The sequence below is a fragment of the Anomaloglossus baeobatrachus genome, chromosome 1 (assembly GCF_048569485.1).
Source record: "Anomaloglossus baeobatrachus isolate aAnoBae1 chromosome 1, aAnoBae1.hap1, whole genome shotgun sequence".
Lineage (NCBI taxonomy): Eukaryota > Metazoa > Chordata > Amphibia > Anura > Aromobatidae > Anomaloglossus > Anomaloglossus baeobatrachus.
In genome coordinates this window covers 853,744,883-853,768,795 of record NC_134353.1, presented here as the reverse complement: position 1 = coordinate 853,768,795, position 23,913 = coordinate 853,744,883, and the positions used below count along the sequence as shown (strand labels likewise).

General features: G+C 45.7%; 1 protein-coding gene across 2 annotated transcripts in view; it reads left to right on the top strand.

Moving 5' to 3' along the window:
• Nucleotides 1-574: 574 nt before the first annotated feature.
• Nucleotides 575-23,913, top strand: part of POC5 (POC5 centriolar protein) — a 152,577-nt gene continuing 129,238 nt past the window's right edge. Inside the window, exons 1-2 of one of the 2 annotated variants that reach the window (XM_075342287.1) lie at nt 575-686; nt 19,312-19,395. In XM_075342287.1, coding sequence (XP_075198402.1) covers nt 19,312-19,395 — 84 coding nt within the window. In that variant the 5' untranslated portion in view covers nt 575-686. Of the gene's footprint in view, nt 687-19,311; nt 19,396-23,913 lie in introns of those variants that run through there. The other variant, XM_075342294.1, reaches the window with a different exon arrangement.

The following is a 23,913-nucleotide window of genomic DNA, read 5'->3' as shown; positions in this document are numbered from 1 at the left end:
AATCATTCCACACCTATAATGCTCAGGTAACATAATATACACCTGGTTATATGCCATATGCGTTCATTCTCCTATTATCTACAGATATTTCCTGATCATTGCATGTCTAACTTGCCCAAGAAACCTTTTATACATCTACATAATATACACCTAATAAGTTATTATCTTCATTCTTTTTATTTATTCCTTTTCATCATTCTTTTTAGTATGTCCCCCTCTCCTCTACACATATTTCTTCTTTTCTGCTGTGTCCCCAGGAATGGCTGAAGCAATGATTACTCCATGTATGGGGTGTGTCCTGCGCCCTGCAGCTTATAATCGCCACCACTGGGTGTACTGGACGTGTATTTATTAGGAATTCATAGGGCAACAGCAGAAATCTTATAGGGCAGATCACCACTGAGTTACGACACCTCCTCTCCCGCCACTTCTTGCACACCTTGCCACCACCGCAGTTTGCTATATTCCCGGCGCCTCACTGCTTCCATCCAATCACGGCTCTTGTACCTGGCGTCCTGCATCAGTCTGAGAGCTGCACGCTGATTGGTGGAACCCATCTGACAGTTACCAGCCAGGCGCGGCGGCCATGGAGTCTGTTGTTCCTATGGCGACCCTGTACTTCCGCTCCTTGGTATCCGGCCGTTACCGCGTCATTACAGCGGCTGCTGACAGCGCCAACTTTAAAGGTGGGTGACGGAGGGGTGAGGGGCTGCGGGTGACGGAGGGGTGCAGGGCTGCGGGTGACGGAGGGCTGCGGGGCTGCGGGTGACGGAGGGGTGCCCCCTGCAGCTAATCAAAAATCGTTGATTGACTGGAGCCCTGACGTTCCATCCTAGCGGAGAGGGCAGGGACATCGGCACCAAATTGAAGCGCTGTGCTGGTCCAGAGGGTATATTTGCTGTATATGTCGATATATGAAAACACGGACACATCTGAGCTGAAGCCAGAGTCCAGCACACTGTGCTGCTCCATTATAGTGAGTGGACGCCTCGGGGGTGTAATCTGCTGCTCCATTATAGTGAGTGGACGCCTCGGGGGTGTAATCTGCTGCTCCATTATAGTGAGGGGACGCCTCGGGGGTGTAATCTGCTGCTCCATTATAGTGAGTGGACGCCTCGGGGGTGTAATCTGCTGCTCCATTATAGTGAGTGGACGCCTCGGGGGTGTAATCTGCTGCTCCATTATAGTGAGTGGACGCCTCGGGGGTGTAATCTGCTGCTCCATTATAGTGAGTGGACGCCTCGGGGGTGTAATCTGCTGCTCCATTATAGTGAGTGGACGCCTCGGGGGTGTAATCTGCTGCTCCATTATAGTGAGTGGACGCCTCGGGGGTGTAATCTGCTGCTCCATTATAGTGAGTGGACGCCTCGGGGGTGTAATCTGCTGCTCCATTATAGTGAGGGGACGCCTCGGGGGTGTAATCTGCTGCTCCATTATAGTGAGGGGACGCCTCGGGGGTGTAATCTGCTGCTCCATTATAGTGAGTGGACGCCTCGGGGGTGTAATCTGCTGCTCCATTATAGTGAGTGGACGCCTCGGGGGTGTAATCTTCTGCTCCATTATAGTGAGTGGACGCCTCGGGGGTGTAATCTGCTGCTCCATTATAGTGAGTGGACGCCTCGGGGGTGTAATCTGCTGCTCCATTATAGTGAGTGGACGCCTCGGGGGTGTAATCTGCTGCTCCATTATAGTGAGTGGACGCCTCGGGGGTGTAATCTGCTGCTCCATTATAGTGAGTGGACGCCTCGGGGGTGTAATCTGCTGCTCCATTATAGTGAGGGGACGCCTCGGGGGTGTAATCTGCTGCTCCATTATAGTGAGTGGACGCCTCGGGGGTGTAATCTGCTGCTCCATTATAGTGAGTGGACGCCTCGGGGGTGTAATCTGCTGCTCCATTATAGTGAGTGGACGCCTCGGGGGTGTAATCTGCTGCTCCATTATAGTGAGTGGACGCCTCGGGGGTGTAATCTGCTGCTCCATTATAGTGAGTGGACGCCTCGGGGGTGTAATCTGCTGCTCCATTATAGTGAGTGGACGCCTCGGGGGTGTAATCCGCTGCTCCATTATAGTGAGTGGACGCCTCGGGGGTGTAATCCGCTGCTCCATTATAGTGAGTGGACGCCTCGGGGGTGTAATCCGCTGCTCCATTATAGTGAGTGGACGCCTCGGGGGTGTAATCTGCTGCTCCATTATAGTGAGTGGACGCCTCGGGGGTGTAATCTGCTGCTCCATTATAGTGAGTGGACGCCTCGGGGGTGTAATCTGCTGCTCCATTATAGTGAGTGGACGCCTCGGGGGTGTAATCTGCTGCTCCATTATAGTGAGTGGACGCCTCGGGGGTGTAATCTGCTGCTCCATTATAGTGAGTGGACGCCTCGGGATGTAATCTGCTGCTCCATTATAGTGAGTGGATGCCTCGGGGTGTAATCTGAATGATGTTACAGATTGAGCTGTAAACCCCAATGTTCAGCGTAGAGCACAGGATAAATGTGATCCATTAAGGCGTATATATTGTTCCTAATATAAGCTTCACACATTCCACAAGACAAAAAATGAGCCTGCACTCAGGTGTCAATATGCTCACTGCACCCCTAGATGAATTTATTGAGACATGTATTTTGTAAAATGGGGTCACTTATGGGGGTGCTGCTGTTCTAGCACCTCAGGGATTCTACCAATGTGACATGGCACCCCCAAACCATAACGGCAAACTCTGCCCTCCAATATGGTTTGCCTCAAAAGTAGATTGTGACCACATGTGGGGTTATTGTTGTACTCAGGAGAAATTGTGTAGCATTATATAGTCCATCTTCTCCTATTGTCTCTTTTGCAAATTAAAAATCTGGGGCCAAAGCAACATTGTATTTTTAGCAAAATGGGAAATTTTCATTAACTCAGCCCAATGTTATACTATTCTGTGAATCGCCTGAGAGTGAAAAATGCTCACTACCTTCCTAGATAAATTCCTCGAGAGGTGCAGTTACCAAATGGGGTCACTTGTGGGGGTTTCTGCTGTTTTGTCATGTCAGGGGCTCTTCAAATGTGACAGGGTATCTGCAATCTCGTCCAGTCAAGAAGGCGCTCCAAAATTAAAAAACAAATATTATTTTCTCAGTTTCACGCCTCAATATTCTGTGAAGTACCTGTGGGTTATAGGTGCTCAAGACACCTCTAGATAAATTCCTTGAGGGGTGTAGTTTCTAAAATGGGGTCACATGTGTCAGTTTCCATTATTTAGGCACATCGGGGCTCTACCAACGCAACACTGCGTCCACTGTGTATTGCAGACAATTTTGCTTTCCAATAGTCAAATGGTGCTAATTCCCTCATGAGAAATGACACCACAAATTATATGATCCATTTTCTATTGTTACCCTTATGAAAATTAAAATTTTGGGACAAAAGCAACATGATTTTGGGGAAAAAGTACAATTTTCATTTTTTTTCTTTCCACATTGCTTTAGTTCCTGTGAAGCACCTAAAGGGTTAATACACTTTTTGAATGCGTTATTGAGCAGTTTTTGAGGGGTGCGGGTTTTAGAATAGTGTCGATATTTTTTTCTGTCACCTCGGCCTCTCGAAGTCGCTTCAAAGATGATGTGGTCCCTAAAAAAAAAAAAAAAAAAAAAAGATATTGTTGGCAAAATAAGAAATTGCTGACAATTTTTTAGCCCTTTTAACTTCCTAACAAACATATATATGTGTGTGTGTACCGATAGTTCACAAATTGCGCTGATTTAAAGTAGACACGTGTGAAATGTTATTTATTAACTATTTGTGTGACAGAACTCTCTGCTGTGAGGGCATAACATTTTGAATTTAAATTCTGCAACATTTTCTCAATTTTCACCAAAATTCTGTCTTTTTGGTTTATTTTTTCACAAAAAGGTTCAACCTAAATTTAGCACTAACATGAAGTACAATGTGTCACAAAAAAGCAATCTGGGATTTGGTGACGCGTTCCAGAGGTATGGCTATGTTCACACAGGGCATCTTTTAGTGCGTTTTTGAGGACACAAAGATGCCCCTAAATGCATGCATTTCCTTCCCCCAGCAAAGTCTGAGATTTTGGTTTTGCTGTCCACACTGGGCATCTTTATTTGTCCGCATCTTGGCTGCGTTTTTGAAGATGCAGCATGTCAATTCTTTTTGCGTTTTTTGAGTGTTATTTATTTTATTATTGGGGGCCAAAAACACTGCATCTTAAAGGGGTGGTTCATCCATTTTTAAATGATCACTATCAATGTAAATTCCATTATAAGTCTCTTTTCAATTAGCTTCTATTTTCAGTTCTGGCACTGAGCGGCACTATTCTGCTCGCTCAGTGCCGAACACATGACCCCCAGTTGCTCTGGCCACTGGCACCCACTGATATCACGTCAACTTCCGGGCTCTGAAAGTTGACGTGATATCAGGAGCTCCAGCGGCCTCTGATCTTTGAGTGACTGGGCTGTGGGCAGTGATTACCACATGTCACAGCCCAGCATGAAGAGAAGAGGAGGGTTTACTTACCCATCCTACAGCTGTGTGCGGGCCGGCACCAGGAACGAGAGGAGGAGGAGTCATGTTGGGTGAGTATGTTATCGCACAGGGTAGGGGGATGAGCGGAGCACAGTGTGTGTGTGTGTGTGTGTGTGTGTGTTATTTCTCTAAGTGCTTCGATAACATGCAGACACAAGGAAGAGGCAGGGAGGAGTTTCGGTGGAGTGCTGAGTTGGTGTGTTAGATACAGTCCTACAGGCCACCGCAAAGAATCATGGAAGTTGTAGGAACTGAACCCAGGAAGTCAGGAGAGAGATTAACCCCATCAGAGCTGGAGTTAGCAATGAGCATGTGCTGCTACAGCATGATAAAAGGTAATATTGTTAAAGGGAACCAAACATCAGCAGTTTCCTATATAAGGTGCACAGGTGCAAGGAAGACCACAGTATTATGGTGCATGTGCCCTCGCTTCTTCAGATCTGTTGAGACCGCGGGACCGCGCGCGGTCACAACACGACTGGAGAACAGCTGATCTTACCAATTAGCTGCAGCAGACGATATCGTAGGAGACGTCTGCTGCAGCTAATCAGGGTAAGATCAGCTGTTCTCCAGTCCTGTTGTGACCAAGCGCTCACGCGGTCACAACAGATCTGAAGAAGCGAGGGCGCATGCGTCGCCCTCTCATGCATCATAATACTGTGGGCTTCAGAAACATGACTAGCTGCACCTTATATAGGAAAATGCTGATGTTTGGTTCCCTTTAAAATAACATAATAGATGTGTAGAGAGGCACATAATAGCAAGATTTAGGACAAAAAAAAAATCAGTTTTGGTAACTGGACAACTTCTTTAAGATGCACTGTGTGAACATAGCCTATTATATTATAAAGTGAGCCTGGTCGGAATTGTAAAATGTAGAAAATTAAGAATCTGGCTCAACCGTTATAAGCGGTGCTCTGAAGTAACAAAATCAGAACAAATACAAACACTTTGGCACTCAAAAGTAATTGTTTTTGTGGGAAAAAAAAATTATTATTCTTCATGCAAAAAAAGGGTAAATTCGAACAGTAGTTTGACAGTTGTTGTTAACGTCTCGGATAGTGCAATAGCCTTTTTCAGAAAATTGTCTACAATATAAACGGGGAAATCTTTGGGGGTTTTTTTAAAAAAAAAAAAAAAAAAATAAAGAGAGAGACGTAAGAAGTACAATAATCACTAGTTATGAGGTCACTTGTTAATAAGTGGACAAATATGATGGTAATATTTTTTTTCCAATTTAAAATTTTATTGATTTTCAAAGGAATACAATATTAAAACACTCATCCATGTTATATCAATGATGCAAATCAAAAGTCAATACAACACCAAGCCTTCATGGGTTTGGGAATATTCCATGGATGGTAAAGATGGTACATAGATAATCATTTAAGACCTTAAATAATGGTAAAACAACAAGAGGAGGTAAAGGCATAATATCCAGAGAAGAAAGATTAGGTCAGAAAAGGAGAAGAAGAGATAAAAAGCAGAATGAGAGTAGGGTGAGGCGACCGGGACTGATACCATGCTTATCGAGCTAAGATTTGTTGAAAGTGTGACATAAGCTGATCGACAAAGAAGAAACCAGAGTGTCCCCGATTCGGAGGTTAGATTAGGTCCAGAAATTTTTTACTAGATAGGAAAGATTCCCACTGGGACCACTTGGTGGCTGTCTCCACTGTTTGCCCACGTGACTGGGCCATCACCCTTTCCATGCGGTGAATCACATTTACCTCAGTTACCCATTCGTCGAACGTCGGAGGGTTAGAGTCTTTCCAACGCCGAGGAATCACTGTCTTAGCGGCCTGAAGAAGGTGACCCAAGATAGATTTCTTAAAAACCTTTTCCGCTATGTTACAGATATACAATAAAACTGCCTCCGGGCGACTGGGGACTACGATCCCCGTGACCTCTCGTATAGCTGCCAGTACTTTGTTCCAAAAGGCCGACAGGCCCGAGCAATGCCACCAGATGTGGGACATGGTGCCACCTTGGGCTCCACATCGCCAGCAAGTGTCAGGTATTTCGGGGCACCATGCATGGAGGGTCGCCGGCACCCTGTACCACCTGGAAAGTATTTTATAGCTGGTTTCTTGCATCCTAGTGGCAACCACGGACCTGTGGGTCAGGCGGAAACAACGCTTCCATTGACTCTCGGAAATCATTTGATTAAGCTCTGACTCCCATGCTTTACAAAAGCGAGGAGGTGACGCCTCTGCTGCATTCGTCATAATCCTATACACTCTTGAAATTGCATGGCGCGTATCATAGGGGCCAATGCACAGGTCTTCAAAGGGCGTTTGGGGTGATGGATGGGCTACGACAGTGTCTTGTGAGGTCAAGAAGTGTTTGAGTTGGGCATATTCGAAATGGAATCGCAGTTTGAAATTAAGGCTCTCTGTCAACTCCCGTAGTGGGAGGAGGGACCCCCTTGGGGCCACCCGATTTAGTCTCAAAGGATTCAGTTTCGTGCTTCCCAGAAAATTGTTTGATGACGCTCCCGGCAAAAACTCCGGGTTATCGGTCAGTGGCATAAGAGGCCCTCTAGGCCGGATCAGGAGATTGCGTGATGACACAGAGTGGACCGTTTTCAGTGTTTGTTTAGTACTATATGACATCTCAATCTTATGCTTGGTGAGGGACGGCCAGGTCCAGGGCAACGTCAGTAATGATAAGGGGCACATACTCTGTGCCAGGCTAACCCAAAGCTTAGAACCAGAGTTATGTAAAAAGTCAAGGACCCTGGCGTGGGCGGCTGCCAGGTAGTACCTTCTGCAGTCGGGCAATCCCGTTCCCCCCGCACCCTTAGTCCTAGTCAAGATGCCACCCCCTATACGGGCACGCTTTCCTGACCAAACAAAGCGACCGAGTAAGCGTTGCATCTTGGCCCAGTAGGTCGCTGGAACATAGACCGGGACCGTCTGTATCAAATATAACAGTCTTGGCAGAGCCGTCATTCTAAGTGCACTAATCCTGCCAAACCATGAGAGGGTGCCCCTATGCCACAGAGCGAAATCCCCCTCGAGCCGTGCCAGGAAACTTTGGTAGTTTAGTTGAAAGAGCCTAGACAAGTCAGAAGGGATTTTGATGCCTAAATATCCAATACTACCGTGAGGTGGCCATCTGAAAGGAAAGTTTGGCTTTATAACATTCACAGTTGATTGGGGTAAGGATATATTTAGGGCCTCTGATTTATCAAAATTGATTTTAAAATTGGACCACTTGCTAAAACGGTCTAACACCTTCATTAAGGACGGGACTGATGTGGTGGGGTTACACAGGTATAAGAGAAGATCGTCAGCGAAGGCAGCGCACTTATGCTCCCGGCTGGCGATCTTGATGCCCTGTATGTCCGGGTCCGCTCGGATGGCCGACAACAAATGCTCCATAACTAGAACATATAGTAGCGGAGACAGGGGACATCCCTGCCGGGTCCCGTTTCGAATGGAGAAGGGTCTCGACAGAGTGCCATTAATCTTGAGGTGGGCAGTCGGAGAATTATATAAAGTCATAATTTTAGACGAAAAAACCGGTCCCAGGCCTATATGTTCTAGGGTCTGAGAAAGTGACTGCCAGGAAACTCTGTCGAAAGCCTTCTCAGCATCCAAAGACAGTAACATCAAGGGGAGTTTTTTAGTGTGTGCGTGTTGAATTAAATCCAGAGTTTTTATGGTGTTGTCCCTTGCCTCTCTTCCAGGGACAAACCCGACCTGATCCAGGTGGATCAAATCAGGGAGCAGGGGGCCGAGTCTATTTGCCAAAAGCTTGGCATAGATTTTTAAATCTACATTAAGAAGTGATATCGGTCTAAAGCTACTACACGCCATGGGGTCTTTTCCGGCCTTACGGAGCAGCGAAATATGAGCCGTGGTGGACTGGGGCGGAAAGGGGACAGATTCCGAAATTGAGTTAAAGGAAAGGAGCATCAAGGGCGCTAATTGTTCTGCAAAGGATTTATAAAATTTAGCAGGGAGCCCATCAGGGCCAGGGCTTTTACTGCCAGGAGTGTCACGAATCACCGCCAATAAATCCTCCAGTAGAAACGGGCTCTCCAAGTTATTGATTACAGATCTATCGAGACATCCAAAAGGTGAGGGCATTGAAGGACACCCATCCCCTGACTCAGAGGGTTCAGCAGGTATATTATATAACTTGGAATAATATTTGTGGAATGTGTTTGAGATGTCTGGGGTGGCGTAAAGTAATTCGTCGCGTGAATTCTTAATGCAGGGAATGAGGGTATGTGCTCTCTCCTCCCTCAGCGCGTTTGCCAACAGTTTACCGGGTTTATCCCCAAACTCATAAAACCTCCCCTTTCCCACCTTTACCCGCTTTTACCATATCCTGGGCCTTCCCTTTCTTGATTCGGGACCCATGCTTAATAAAAATACCTCGTAGGACACATTTCAATGCTTCCCACTTATAAGTGGGGGCTGTGTCATCCGCCGAGTGGTCTTCCATGAACCCCACAATAGAGGTCTGGACATCAGAAACACAAAGCTCATCCAGTAGCAACGACTCATTCAGCCGCCATGACCCCCTAGGGGTCGAAAGAGAGGGGATCTCGATCGTGCAATAAACCGGTGCATGATCTGACCACAATATGTTATCCATTATTGTGTGTCGGACCCAAGGGAGCGCGTTGTGCTGTATTAGTATGTAATCAAGACGACTATAGGAATCCTGGATGTGGGAATAGAAACTATAGTCTCTATCCGATGGGTGCTGTATTCTCCAGGTGTCGAACAATTGAATGCGCAATAACGCTTTTTTAATACGTTTAATGGTAGTGTATGCAATGCTAGATTTCCCCTTTGAGTTATCTAAGGTAGGATCTAGGGTGACATTAAGGTCACCGCACAAAATCACCGTGCCCTGTATCAGAGGAATTGCGACGTCGATTAAACGGGAAATAAAAGTGTCCTGTCTTTGATTTGGGGCGTATGCATTAATTATTGTGAAGATATGGGTCCCCACCCTCAGCGAAAGGATTATGTATCTTCCCAGACTATCTGTCGTGCACTTTAGGATCTGATGTGGGAGGGATTTATGGATGGCTATCGCCACCCCTTTAGAGCGGGATTCAGGGTTGTCCGAGGACACCCACGTCTGGTAATATTTATTTTTAAGGGCAGGGGCATGCCCTTGTTTGAAGTGTGTCTCCTGGAGACACGCTATCCTCACCTTCCTTTTATGAAGATGATACAGTATCTGTGACCTTTTCTCCGGGACATTGAGGCCTCTGGTGTTGAAAGAAGCGATGGTTAGGTCTGCCATCTATATAAAAAAAATAAGATATTAGAAATATATAAGAAAGTGAGTCGCACACGATCATCCCAGCCGCAGAAGATAGAGGGAAAAAAAGATTCAGGGGATACACAATGTAACGGGTAAGGAAGGAAGAGAACAAGAAGAACAACAGGCAAAAAAAGCCTAGCACAACAGACTAAATCTGAACAAACGTTCCTAGGGAACATATCCGCCTCATCTAGGCAGGACAGGGGATCCCAACCTATTTGGGGATAAAGGATGTCAGACATAACTGAGCCAAGCTCCATGTAAACTCAAATACATTAAAGATAACCATAGACACCGGTAGAAGTGACAAATGCTTGTGTAATACGGGCTATGAATAGACTAGAATGTAACATGTGGAAGTCCAGCAACCAAAAATACTGTAAAAAGTAGGTCATATGGACGCATCCAGCTATTGGTTTCCAGCTATTAGTTTCCTCCATATTGGTTACCGCAGCCGGCCAGCCCTGCGGCCCCGTTCTCCTCTTGGAGGTAGCCCCCTGTTGGACTCGGAAGGGGGAGAAGGTCTGGAAGAGACCAATCGTTCCCTGGGCACCCAAGGCTGGAGTAGGGTGGTTGGCCATGCTGCAATAGAGATTGTAGGCAAATTCAGACTGTCAGTAAAAGCCGGGAGGTCTTCTGGGGAACGTAGGACCATCCATCGGGAGTCCTTCTGCACCGAGAGGGAAAATGGGAATCCCCACCGGAACGGTAGACCCCTCTCTTTTAGGACATCAAGAAGGGGCTTAAGAGTCGCACGTTGGGCTAGAGTGTGTCGTGAAAGGTCTGGCATTACGCGGATGGTATAGCCATTGTATGACAGATTCTTCTTCCTCCTGGCTGCTTGTAGAATGGCCTCTTTGATAGCGAAAAAATGAACTCTGCATACAATGTCTCTCGGGCGGGAGTCATTTGGATCTGGCGGGCGTAAAGCCCTGTGGGCTCTATCAAGTTCAAGGGTAGCTCCCGGTGGTCTCTTCAGCAGGTCGTTAAAAATGACACGGAGAGCAGCAGGAATATCAGGGGCAGCAATAGATTCCGGGAGCCCTCTAACTCTTAAATTGTTACGTCTATTTCTGTTTTCTAGGTCGTCCACATGTTGTTGAAGGGCAAATAATTGCTTGGATTGGTTTTCTACAGTCTCCTGAATAGATTGAATGGACATCTGGGAATTTGATTGTAGCTCCTCCAGGGTGTCAACTCTGTTAGTAAGTGATGAGAGATCCTGCCGCAGCTGGATAAATTCCTGCTTACACTCCGCCACTACTTGATTGGCCAGTGCTGCGATGTCTTTCTTGGTGGGGATTGCTTGCAACAATGCCCTCAGATCTGCCAGGGTTGCCGGGCGGTCCTCGTCTCTTGAGGTAGTAGCGTGAGGAATAGTGGGGTATGTAAAGATAGAATCTTGCAAGGCTGGACCATAAGTTAGCGTTTGTGGGTTTTGGGGGTTCTTTATATTGTCCCATACTTGTGGCGGAGATGTATGACAAATTGGTGGCGACCCCAGCACCCTGGGACCCCCAGTGACGGGGAGCAATGGGCCCCCATCCAGGTCCCTGCCTGCGGCAGGTGGGCTCTCTGCCCAGGAGGATCCGGTGGACCACCGATCCGGGGATGGAGGGGGCATTTCCCTCTGGGGTATCCCCCAGGACTCATTGGCAGCCACACACAGGTCATGGGGTCCTCCTCTATATCCAGGTCCTCCTGGGGGTCGTGTGGCTCCCAAGAAGAGGCTGTTGTCGCTGCTCCCCCCTCTGGCTCTGGCCCCACTCCCCAGCTCTCCCTGAAGCCCCCGCACCTGGGCCTTGCAGAACAACAGGTCACCAGCACCTGCTCCCATTCTCCTCTCACCTCCGATCACCATGTCTGTGTGTGAGGACGGGGCTGCTGGTGCCTGCGGTACAGCTTCTCCCTGCCGCGCCTGTGTCTTCTGTGCTTGGGCTCGCAGCGGTGACTCATCTTCTGAGCCCGAGCACACGTGTGCCTCGCACGCCACTCTTCCTCCAGCTCCATCGGTGTCAGCCGCAGGCAGGATGGCAGGGCTCCTTGGCTCTATCAGTGGCGTCTCGGCGGGCGAGGTGAGTGAAGCTGCGCTCGCGGTCGGCCCGGCCTCCAGCCCTGCCAGCGTCTCCTGGTCGTGGCCGCCATCTTGGCATGGCGCCACCGGCGGCACCGCATCGGCCGTTGTGGAGGATCCACCAGCTCCCGCCGCCATGATTCCCTTGGGGGGTCTTCCCGGGTCGTGGGTGGCCTCTGCCGTCTCCTGTCTCACCTGGGACTCCTGGCTCGTCGCCCCTCCGAGCACCGGGGTGGCGCTGCCTTCCAATCCTGCAGGCCGCAGTTCCCTTCCCGGCTGTGACAGGGTCCCAGGCTCCGTAGCACGGGTGAGATAGGCCCCTATTTTGCCCTGGGATGCAGGGGGTTGCCCTGAGGTGCTGGGCTTTTTCTTCTTTGGGGCAGATTTGCCCATTATAGATAGAATACCGGTGGTATGGAGGATTATTTTGAGGAGCTCCAGCAAAAAGCGTCCTCACTCGGCCATGTCTAGCTCCGCCCCCTAATGGTAATATTTTACCTATGTCTACAAAGTCCTGCGCAGGACCTCAATGCCGGCGCGTGTATGACGTAGACGCGTCATGCACCACAGCTTCAGAATAAGGAAGACTAAGATGGCCGAAAGGGGAGGCGCCGGTCCCGGAAAATGGCGCCACCCATCCGGATGAATGTTGTGCACCGGAGCGACCTTCTAGGTGAGTATTATAAAGTGTTATTTATGTTATACCCCCGGCCTGTGCTCTTATATACAGCATGTTAGAATGCTGTATATAAGAGCCCAGTGGTGCTGGCCGCAGCTTATAGCCAAAAAAGTGGTGACAGGTTCCCTTTAAAGGGAATCTTTCACCAGTTTTTTTTTTTGCTTATAAACCCTGCCCATGATCTGTAAGATCATGTGAATAGGGCTCCTGTGACCTCTTTATTGCTGCAGACGTGCCCCTGTATAATTTAGAAAAGGTGTTTATACTTTTCCAGCACTTTATGTAAATTATGTGATCTGATCCGATCAGCATCTCCAGATTGGGTTAGCACTGCCCCGGTTCCTCCAGACGCCTCTTCTAACTGCATGTAAGTGGATGACATCTCTGTGTCATCCATAAAGTAGACAAAGTCTCTCCTTGGAGATCGGCACAGGAGCGCCTCATTGTGCCCTATTGAATACACAGGGATTCCACTGCACATGCGCAACACTTCGGGTACTTTGTGGAGGAAATAGAGATGTCATCCACTCACATGGAGTTAGAAGAGGCAGCGTTTTAAGGGACTGGGATGGTATTAACACAATCTGGAGACGCTCATCGGAACGGACCGCGCGATTTACATACAGTGCAGAACACGTAGAAAACACTTTCTGATTTATGCAGGAGCACATCTGCAGATATAAAGGGGCTGCAGGAACCCCAGTCACATGATCTTATAGATGGATTGGTGCTGGGGCCCCTTGTGTGTACTGGTTGTCAGTCCCTGTAGTTTTTATTTTTCTGTCATGAAAGAGCCTGATAGATTTGCTTCTTTGCTCTTGCGGACACTGACGATTTTGGGGATTGACTGGTTACATCTGATTTTACTTTTTGTATACTTTATAAAAATTTTAAGGGGTTTACAATAACAGGGGAGGGGGCTATTGAAGTATTTAAAATGCATTCTTAAAAATGATTGTTGAAAGAACAAAGAAGGGGAAGAAAGGGTAGGCTAAAAGTGGATGGGGAAGAGGTATTGGAGGGGAGGTGGGAATGGAAGGAGTTAGGGGTACTTTGCACACTACAACATCGCAAGCCGATGCTGCAATGCCGAGCGCGATAGTCCCCGCCTCCGTCGCAGCTGCGATATCATTGTGATAGCTGCCGTAGCGAATATTATCGCTACGGCTGCTTCACATACACTCACCTGCCGTGCGACGTCGCTCTGGCCGGCGAACCGCCTCCTTATTAAGGGGGCGGGTCGTGCGACGTCACACGGCAGGCGGCCAATAGGAGCGGAGGGGCGGAGATGAGCGGGATGTAAACATCCCGCCCACCTCCTTCCTTCCGCATTGCAGCCGGGACGCAGGTAGATGTTCCTCGCTCCTGCGACTTCACACACAGCGATGTGTGCTGCCGCTGGAGTGAGGAACAACATCGGACCGTCGCGTCAGCGTAATTATGGAATTCGCCAACGCTGCACCGATGATACGATTACGACGCTTTTGCGCTCGTTAATCGTATCATCTAGGATTTACACATTACGATGTCGAGAGCGACGCAGGAAGTGCGTCACTTTCGACATGACCCCACCGACATCGCACCTGCGATGTCGTAGTGTGCAAAGTACCCCTTAGGGAATATAAAGGGGGAGGAGAAAGGGAAGGAGGAAGACGTTGAGGCAATTCGTTAAGTTTCAAAGTCAAGCAAGATTATAAAGTCATATTCATTTAGCACAGTAAATAAACACATTCGGAAATAACATATTACATTTATATTATTTAGAGAAGTCAAGGCACGAAGTCAAAACAAGGTTTGGCATGTACATCTGGGACCAAAGAGACCATCGTATTTTATATTTTTGATAGTTTTTTTCTTTTAACGCAATATTATACTCATATAAATTATGAGCTGAAACCCCATCCGTAACTTCTGAAATAGATGGGATTCTTTCTTCTCTCCAGTTGGCTGCTAATAAATTCTTAATAACTAAGAAAATGTGACAGGCAATGTTTCTATATTTTTTCTCGTATTCTTTTAAGGCCTCAGCCACACGGTGAGAAAATCGGTGGGAGTGGAGTGCGATAAAACATCTCATTCCACTCGGACCAATTCTAGCCTGTGTGTCAGTGCACATGAGCGATTATTTTCTCAGCCCTAATCGGACCGAGAAAACAATCGCAGCATGCTGCCACTGTAATGCGAGACTCTTTCTCTCGCACCCATTCAAGTGAAGGGGGCGAGAGAAAAATCGCACTGCACTTGCGGTACACCGGTGTACCACAAGTGCAGGGCAAGAATGGCAATAGCCAGCTACGGAGGAGAGAGGGAGAGAAATCCCTCCCTCCCCTCCTCAGTGCTGGCCCTCCCCTCCACAGCGCTGTCCCGCCTTTCCTGAGAGCCGTGCCGCCCCCTGCAGCTGAGGTCCGCTCGCACAGTCGGACTGCAGTCGCAGGGATACAAGCATGACACTCGGCTCCTGCTGTGCTGCCAGCGCGAGCCGAGTGTCATGCGAGCATCGCAGTAGTGCCCTGTGTGGCCCCGGCCTAATCCTATGGAAAGCATAACCAATTCTGGAGTAAGATTTATATCTTTTGTAGTTAATTGTTTTAAGAGGTCTCTGACTTCCTGCCATAAGGGTTTAAGTAAAGGACATCCCCAGAAAATGTGGATAAAGGATACATTTTTCCTGCAACCTCTCCAACATAGTGGTGAGTTTTCAGCAGAAAATTTGCACAACTTTAGGCTGCTTTCACACATCCGGTTTTAGCAGAGCCGGCCAATCCGGCTCTAAAACCTATGCAACGGATGCGGCGACAAAACCGCATCCTTTTGCATAAGTTTTTTTACATGCGGCCCGTCTGTTTTTTGCCGCTTGCGGCACACTACTGAGCATGCGCAGTGGAAAAAACGCATGCGGCGGCCGGATGCGGTTTTTGCTGCAGGACGCCACATGCGGCGTCCATAGGCATGCATTGCAAATCGTGCTGCATCGGCTGGATGTGGCGCGATGCGTTTTTTTTTTGTTTTTTTTTTTTGCCGGCCCAAAAAAACCGTGCCAGGCAACGTTCCATCCGGCCTCCGCATTGGCTAAATCTGCCGCATGCGGCAAAAACCGGACGGAATGCAAGCCTATACGGCACTAATGTAAGTCTATGCAAAAAAAACGCAACTGGCGGCAGAATAAAACGGTTGCGTTTTTTCTGCAAAGCGCCGGATTGTGCCGCACAGGAAAAACCGGATGTGTGAAAGCAGCCTTAGAGGCGTATAGTACCATCTGGAATACACTTTATAGGGTCATTCCGTGTCAAGTGGACCAGTGGTCCCCACTCGACGTTCTCCGATTTTGCTGAAAATTTATAAGGATGTACATGTATGTTTGAAAAGAGGTTCTGTAAATTTTTAGGGCCAGATCTCAAATATATTGGGCACTGTTGACCTTTCACTGGAGGCCCCCCCCAAGCCTGCGGCTTCAGCTAAGAGGATTTTGCAAACTTTGGCACATAGCCATTAGAGTTCTATACTGGCTATGATGCTGAAATTTGGCATACTAGCTCAACTTTTGCTGCTAAACGCGATAAAATTATTACCGGCTATGACAAAACAATATTTCGGCCGCAATTTTGTGTCAAAGTAGACCCATGGTAAGGTTTTAATATTAGAGAGTGTAGGTACTATCCCAACTGGGTACACCTTGGCGTTGGAGGGATAGCTTTATGCTTTTTTTTGATCAAAAACAGTGTTTACTAAGTACCCTATGTTTATATGCACTATGCTTTTATTTAGTTACAGCAGGGTATGTTTTCACAATTTTTTTTTTTTTTTTTTTTCCTTGGTTTCTCTTAGTCTCATGGCCAGTGTGAACATGGTCTCACAAGTTCCATGTATACCATCTCATACTCCGGCTCACTTTTTTGTTTTTGTTTTTTTTGTTTTTTTGTTTTTGTGTCAAAGTAGCTTGCAAAACGCCTCGCATAAAATTTATGCCAAACTTTGCCCATATATAACTCAAGACCAAAAACCAATAGGAACTGGTGCTTTACCCTGTACAACAAACATCTTCATGACTTTGCATTGCTGCAATATCACGGTCAAAGCATATGTATTTGTGGAAATATTCACACCCACATATGATGAAAAACTTAAAAAAAAACGAATTTTACCTATTTTTAGGTCAAATTTACCAAAAAGGGTACCCCTAAAATATATTAATTCTGTTATCATTTGAAAGGGCACATTTTTCTCTACAAGGTTTTTTTGGAGTCTCTCCATTTAAGAAAAGAAAAATGCTACTGAACATGGTGTTATTTATTAATACGCAATGAATGCTAACTGCACTATTCAAGCCCTTGCGTTGGTCCATGGTGGTTAGACCACAACCAATTCCCTAAGAATTGGTATTATAATCCTAATAAGAATTGTAATAATGCTGTCTTTCGAGAATTGGCAGCCCCATCGCCTAGGAGCCATGGCCGATAGCCGTGCAAGGCAAGTCGCGGGTGGTCTCTTTATCGCAGGTTCCAAAGCCTGAGGGTGGGTGTCTTTGCCTAGGATCCCAAGCCTAATATTGGGTATCTTTTGTTGGTTCCCAAGCCATAATGTTCAGTCTAAGTAAATGGTCTGGAATTGTTGCTGAATTTGCAATGAAAGATGAAGGGTCATTTGACACCCTTGAAATGCGAATCTTTTTGTCATCAATTGGCACAAACTGGTGATTTTCTCTTGTTCCAGCAATTGTATGTCCATCTTTGAACCTTTCCTCTTGAACTACCCGTATTTCGTCAATTTTTTCTTTTGGAACAAAAAAAAACTTGATTCCATGCAGTTGCTCGTTGCAAAAGTTGAATAAATCCACCGGGGTCAGTATTTGGTTTTCATTTGGGCGTTGAAGACTGGCACGAGCTGCCAACCTCTTTGCTGTCCCTCCAATCCCATCACAGGGCGACTTTCCATGACTGGTACCAAAAAAATTCCATTCAGCGCTGATATTGAAATCAGCATTGTGGTGGCACAAGTTGAGAACATTTTTGAAATTTTTGTACTGGGCTGCAGATCCATCACTGAAGTAGTGGATATGATGAATCCCATTGATGAGAGTCTTGAGATATTCCACAATTACTGTTAAGAAAGTGTGGACTGCAACAAGGGTGTCAAATGACCCTTCATCTTTCATTGCAAATTCAGCAACAATTCCAGACCACTTACTTAGACTGAACATTATGGCTTGGGAACCAACAAAAGATCCCCAATATTAGGCTTGGGATCCTAGGCAAAGACACCCACCCTCAGGCTTTGGAACCTGCGATAAAGAGACCGCCCGCGGCTGGCCTTGCACGGCTATCGGCCATGGCTCCTAGGCGATGGGGCTGCCAATTCTCGAAAGACAGCATTATTACAATTCTTAATAGGATTATAAGACCAATTCTTAGGGAATTGGTTGTGGTATAGCCACCATGGACCAACGCAAGGGTTTGAATAGTGCAGTTAGCATTCATTGCATATTAATAAATAACACCATGTTCAGTGGCATTTTTCTTTTCTTAAATGGAGAGACTCCAAAAAACCCCAATGATCCTTGTAGAGAAAAATGTGCTCTTTCAAATGATAACAGAATTAATATATTTTAGGGGTACCCTTTTTGGGAAATTTGACCTAAAAATAGGTAAAATTCGTTTTTTTAAGTTTATCATCATATGTGGGTGTGAATATTTCCACAAATACATATGCTTTGACCGTGATATTGCAGCAATGCAAAGTCATGAAGATGTTTGTTGTACAGGGTAAAGCACCAGTTCCTATTGGTTTTTGGTCTTGAGTTATAGATGGGCAAAGTTTGGCATAAATTTTATGCGAGGCGTTTTGCAAGCTACTTTGACACAAAATTGCGGCCGAAATATTGTTTTGTCATAGCCGGTAATAATTTTATCGCGTTTAGCAGCAAAAGTTGAGCTAGTATGCCAAATTTCAGCATCATAGCCAGTATAGAACTCTAATGGCTATGTGCCAAAGTTTGCAAAATCCTCTTAGCTGAAGCCGCAGGCTTGGGGGGGGCCTCCAGTGAAAGGTCAACAGTGCCCAATATATTTGAGATCTGGCCCTAAAAATTTACAGAACCTCTTTTCAAACATACATGTACATCCTTATAAATTTTCAGCAAAATCGGAGAACGTCGAGTGGGGACGATTTTTAAAACTGGTCCACTTGACACGGAATGACCCTATAATATGTCTCCTGAAGAGAAGCTCAGGTTGCAGTTACACAAGTTGTTTCCAGAGCTTGTTTCCATGGACTTATAGGGAATTCCTTGTGCAAATCTTTCTCCCAATTATTTAGGTTTAGCTTTTTCTCAAATTCATACTCTTCATTTGGCAAGGAATATAGATTACTGGTTTTCCAAATAATTTGGTTTAGTGGATTATTCAATAAATTTAGGGGTTTAGGAAGCTGAAATCTAGGATTTTTGTTTGTAAGAAAACTTTCTATACATTACCAATGTTTTTTCTCTTTATTTGGGATGTTGAATATTTACTTTGTATGTTTTTGAAGGGCAAGATTTTGTTATTTTCTGTTAGGTCAAGAAAATTGTTTGTTGTATCGTTTCCATTTTATTATGTTCATTTTGGGAGTCAATTTGTTTTGATTTTACTTTTTGATTGTTTTCTTTTTATGCGGCAGTAAGTAATCATGATCTCTGAACTTTTCATGCCTCATAATCAACAGCATAATGGTCTGTATCAGAATAGTGTTGTGATGTTTTGTGCAGATGTCGTCAGATGAGGAGAACACTAGGAGTCCCGTCATTCCAAAAGATTCAGATCATGGCAGCTCAGTGTCTTCAGATTTTCAGGTAACAGAAAAGAAAATGTCTTTAAAAGTGAATTTCCAGTGAACTGATCCATACACAACTCTCTGGACATGTCAGAGTCTGAATATTTCGTTCATAACATACAGAATTGATACTTTCTAAGCAATTAGAAGAGTTGAAGAAATGTCAGAAAATGAGATCTGCTTTAAACCCCTAATTGGTGCAGGCCTAATAGGACTTCCTAAGGAGCAGTATGAAAAGCCATATCTGTACAGACAAAACTAAGAACACTTACAAATTTTGCCAAAATATCATGAACCAATCAAGCAAGAAGAAATTTTATATAGCTCAACCTAAATACAGTAATCACAAGTGGTTTCTCCAAATTGAGCTCAAAATGACACTTTTAATAACAGCTGCAGTTTTGGTATTCTTCAACCACCTTATGACATGCGTCTTTAGTACATACCATAGTATAGCCCAACTGGCTGTTATAACCTGCTGCAAATGTGAGGCGTAGTCAGACACCACTGTCAGCTTTCCATGGGAATCTTAAGGGGGCTTTACACGCAATGACATCGCTAACAAGATGTCGTTGGGGTCACGGAATTCGTGACTCGCATACATCCTCGTTAGCGACGTCGTTGCGTGTAAAACATACGAACGACCCTTAATGATCAAAATTACTAACCTGATCGTTGACACGTTCTAATCCCAAATGTCGTTACTGTTGCAGTACCCAGGTTGTTCGTCGTTCCTGCGGTAGCACATATCGCTATGTGTGACACCGCAGGAACGAGGAACATCACCGTACCTGCGGCCGTCCGCAATGAGGAAGGAAAGAGGTGGGCGGGATGTTCGGCCCACTCGTCTCCGCCCCTCCGCTTCTATTGGGCGTTCGCTTATTGACTCCGCTGTGACGCCGAACGAACCTCCCCCTTAGAAAGGAGGCGGTTCGCCGGCCACAGAGACGTCGCTAGGCAGGTAAGTCCGTGTGACGGGTCCTAGCGATGTTGTGCGCCACGGGCAGCGATTTGCCCGTGACGCACAACCGACGGGGGGGGGTGTTTACACCAGCGACATCGCTAGCGATGTCGATACGTGTAAAGCAGACTTTAGCCAATTCCTCAATGTCAATGGTCTCCAGTTCACTAATATTTTTGGATCTGCCTGCTGCACCTGCCTCCGTAAACTCATAGAAAATCATGGGTAGGAATTGAAGTCAAGTTCTTCTGAAATCAAGCCTCCGTAGACTTTGATTTATGGTTGGGTTCATTGTCCTGTAGGAATGTCCAATCAGGGCTGTGGAGTCGTGGTCTGTGTTCATTTTGGTGGAGTCGGTATAAAATGGACCGACTCTGACTTCTAAAATATATATATATATATATATATATATATATATATATATATATATATATTTATATTTATATTATATTATATTATATTTTTTATATATATATATATATATATTATATTATATGTGTCTGTCTGTAACAAAAATCCCGCGTCGCTGATTGGTCGCGCCAGCAGCCTGCGACCAATTGGCAACAGGCGCAGTCCGGCCGCGAATTGGCGCGGGATTTGAACCACGCTTTGCTGGTTTGTCGCAAACACACACCGCCGCACGCAGAAGCCTCTATATACACCCCAAAAGCCACCCCAGCAGCCTTTATATACACCCCACAAGCCAAAGTCTCTATATACACCCCAGCAGCAGCCTCCAGCACGATTATACTCACCTTGCACTTTCTTCTCTTTTCATACTCTGTAGTACTTTCTCCCTCCCCTCGCTGGCCCCGCAGACTGGGAGATGCGGCTGCTTCCTTTTTTCCTCCTCGGCATGTCCCGCCCACCTCTCTGCTCAGCTGCCTCCGGATTGGATGTGGGTGTTGCTGAGGGAGTGGCGCGGGCTACATAAATTACATACATATTCTAGAATACCCAATGTGCTAGAATCGGGCCACCATTTAGTATACAGTTAGGTCCAGAAATATTTGGACAGTGACACAATTTTCGCGAGTTGGGCTCTTCATGCCACCACATTGGATTTGAAATGAAATCTCGACAACAGAATTCAAGTGCAGATTGTAACGTTTAATTTGAAGGTTTGAACAAAAATATCTGATAGAAATTGTAGGAATTGTACACATTTCTTTACAAACACTCCACATTTTAGGAGGTCAAAAGTAATTGGACAAATAAACCAAACCCAAACAAAATATTTTTATTTTCAATATTTTGTTGCGAATCCTTTGGAGGCAATCACTGCCTTAAGTCTGGAACCCATGGACATCACCAAACGCTGGGTTTCCTCCTTCTTAATGCTTTGCCAGGCCTTTACAGGCGCAGCCTTCAGGTCTTGCTTGTTTGTGGGTCTTTCTGTCTTAAGTCTGGATTTGAGCAAGTGAAATGCATGCTCAATTGGGTTAAGATCTGGTGATTGACTTGGCCATTGCAGAAGGTTCCACTTTTTTGCACTCATGAACTCATGGGTAGCTTTGGCTGTATGCTTGGGGTCATTGTCCATCTGTACTATGAAGCGCCGTCCGATCAACTTTGCGGCATTTGGCTGAATCTGGGCTGAAAGTATATCCCGGTACACTTCAGAATTCATCCGGCTACTCTTGTCTGCTGTTATGTCATCAATAAACACAAGTGACCCAGTGCCATTGAAAGCCATGCATGCCCATGCCATCACGTTGCCTCCACCATGTTTTACAGAGGATGTGGTGTGCCTTGGATCATGTGCCGTTCCCTTTCTTCTCCAAACTTTTTTCTTCCCATCATTCTGGTACAGGTTGATCTTTGTCTCATCTGTCCATAGAATACTTTTCCAGAACTGAGCTGGCTTCATGAGGTGTTTTTCAGCAAATTTAACTCTGGCCTGTCTATTTTTGGAATTGATGAATGGTTTGCATCTAGATGTGAACCCTTTGTATTTACTTCCATGGAGTCTTCTCTTTACTGTTGACTTAGAGACAGATACACCTACTTCACTGAGAGTGTTCTGGACTTCAGTTGATGTTGTGAACGGGTTCTTCTTCACCAAAGAAAGTATGCGGCGATCATCCACCACTGTTGTCATCCGTGGACGCCCAGGCCTTTTTGAGTTCCCAAGCTCACCAGTCCATTCCTTTTTTCTCAGAATGTACCCGACTGTTGATTTTGCTACTCCAAGCATGTCTGCTATCTCTCTGATGGATTTTTTCTTTTTTTTTCAGCCTCAGGATGTTCTGCTTCACCTCAATTGAGAGTTCCTTAGACCGCATGTTGTCTGGTCACAGCAACAGCTTCCAAATGCAAAACCACACACCTGTAATCAACCCCAGACCTTTTAACTACTTCATTGATTACAGGTTAACGAGGGAGACGCCTTCAGAGTTAATTGCAGCCCTTAGAGTCCCTTGTCCAATTACTTTTGGTCCCTTGAAAAAGAGGAGGCTATGCATTACAGAGCTATGATTCCTAAACCCTTTCTCCGAATTGGATGTGAAAACTCTCATATTGCAGCTGGGAGTGTGCACTTTCAGCCCATATTATATATATAATTGTATTTCTGAACATGTTTTTGTAAACCGCTAAAATAACAAAACTTGTGTCACTGTCCAAATATTTCTGGACCTAACTGTATAAGAAATTGGGGACAGTAGTTCAATGCAGAATGTGCTGAATATTTTTTTCATAAGAATTTGGGAAAGTTATGAAATGTCCTATAAATGGCTGTTTTATTCCTGATCTAAGGCTACTGTCACACAGCGTTTTTGCTGCGTTTTTTGAGGATACGTTTTTCAGCTGCAAAAGCAGATCAGCTTTTTTTAAAAAAACGCATCACCTGAAAGGTTTTTGAGCTCATTGATAATGTTTTCAATAGGAAAAGCAGATTAGAAAAACACCACAAACTGACTGCTCATTCTTTGTGAGGATCCATTTTTGAGCCCAAAAACGGATCCTCAGGAAACTGTCTGAATGTCAAATCTTGAAACCCATTGACTTTGCTGGGATCCCCAAAGTCACTGCATTTCACTGCAAAAAACGGATCTGCAAAAGCGCTGTGTGTGAATGTATGTAGCCTGAGGATCTAGGCTTTGTCTTAGCTGAGATAAGTCTGTGCTGCACTTGAGCATTAGTGACGCTCCTCCTCTACAGGCAAGGGTAAAAAGTAACCACACTCAGAAAGAAGGAAGGCTGCACTCATCTAGGAATTGCTAGCGTGAACAGGAGAACAAGATTAAGGAAATTACTTCTTAAAGCATATTTAAACTTTCAATAAACTGTGCATAGATCAATAGTCCAGTATACTGTATGTTCTCTGTATGCTGGATACGTGTTTGTTTTTTCTTTGAGTGCATGTACTTTTGGGAGGATAGCTTCTATACAATTTACATACAATATACAGGGAAAATACAGCAACAGGATTGATGAGGACTTATATGAGGACTTGTATAGGTATAGAAGCCAAAACATCACGTTATTAGCTCTGTTATCAGTGAAAAATATTTTGTGTCAATGTTTGTGTGACGCCCCCGTGCCAGCTGCTCGGATCCGGACCTTCTGTGTGTG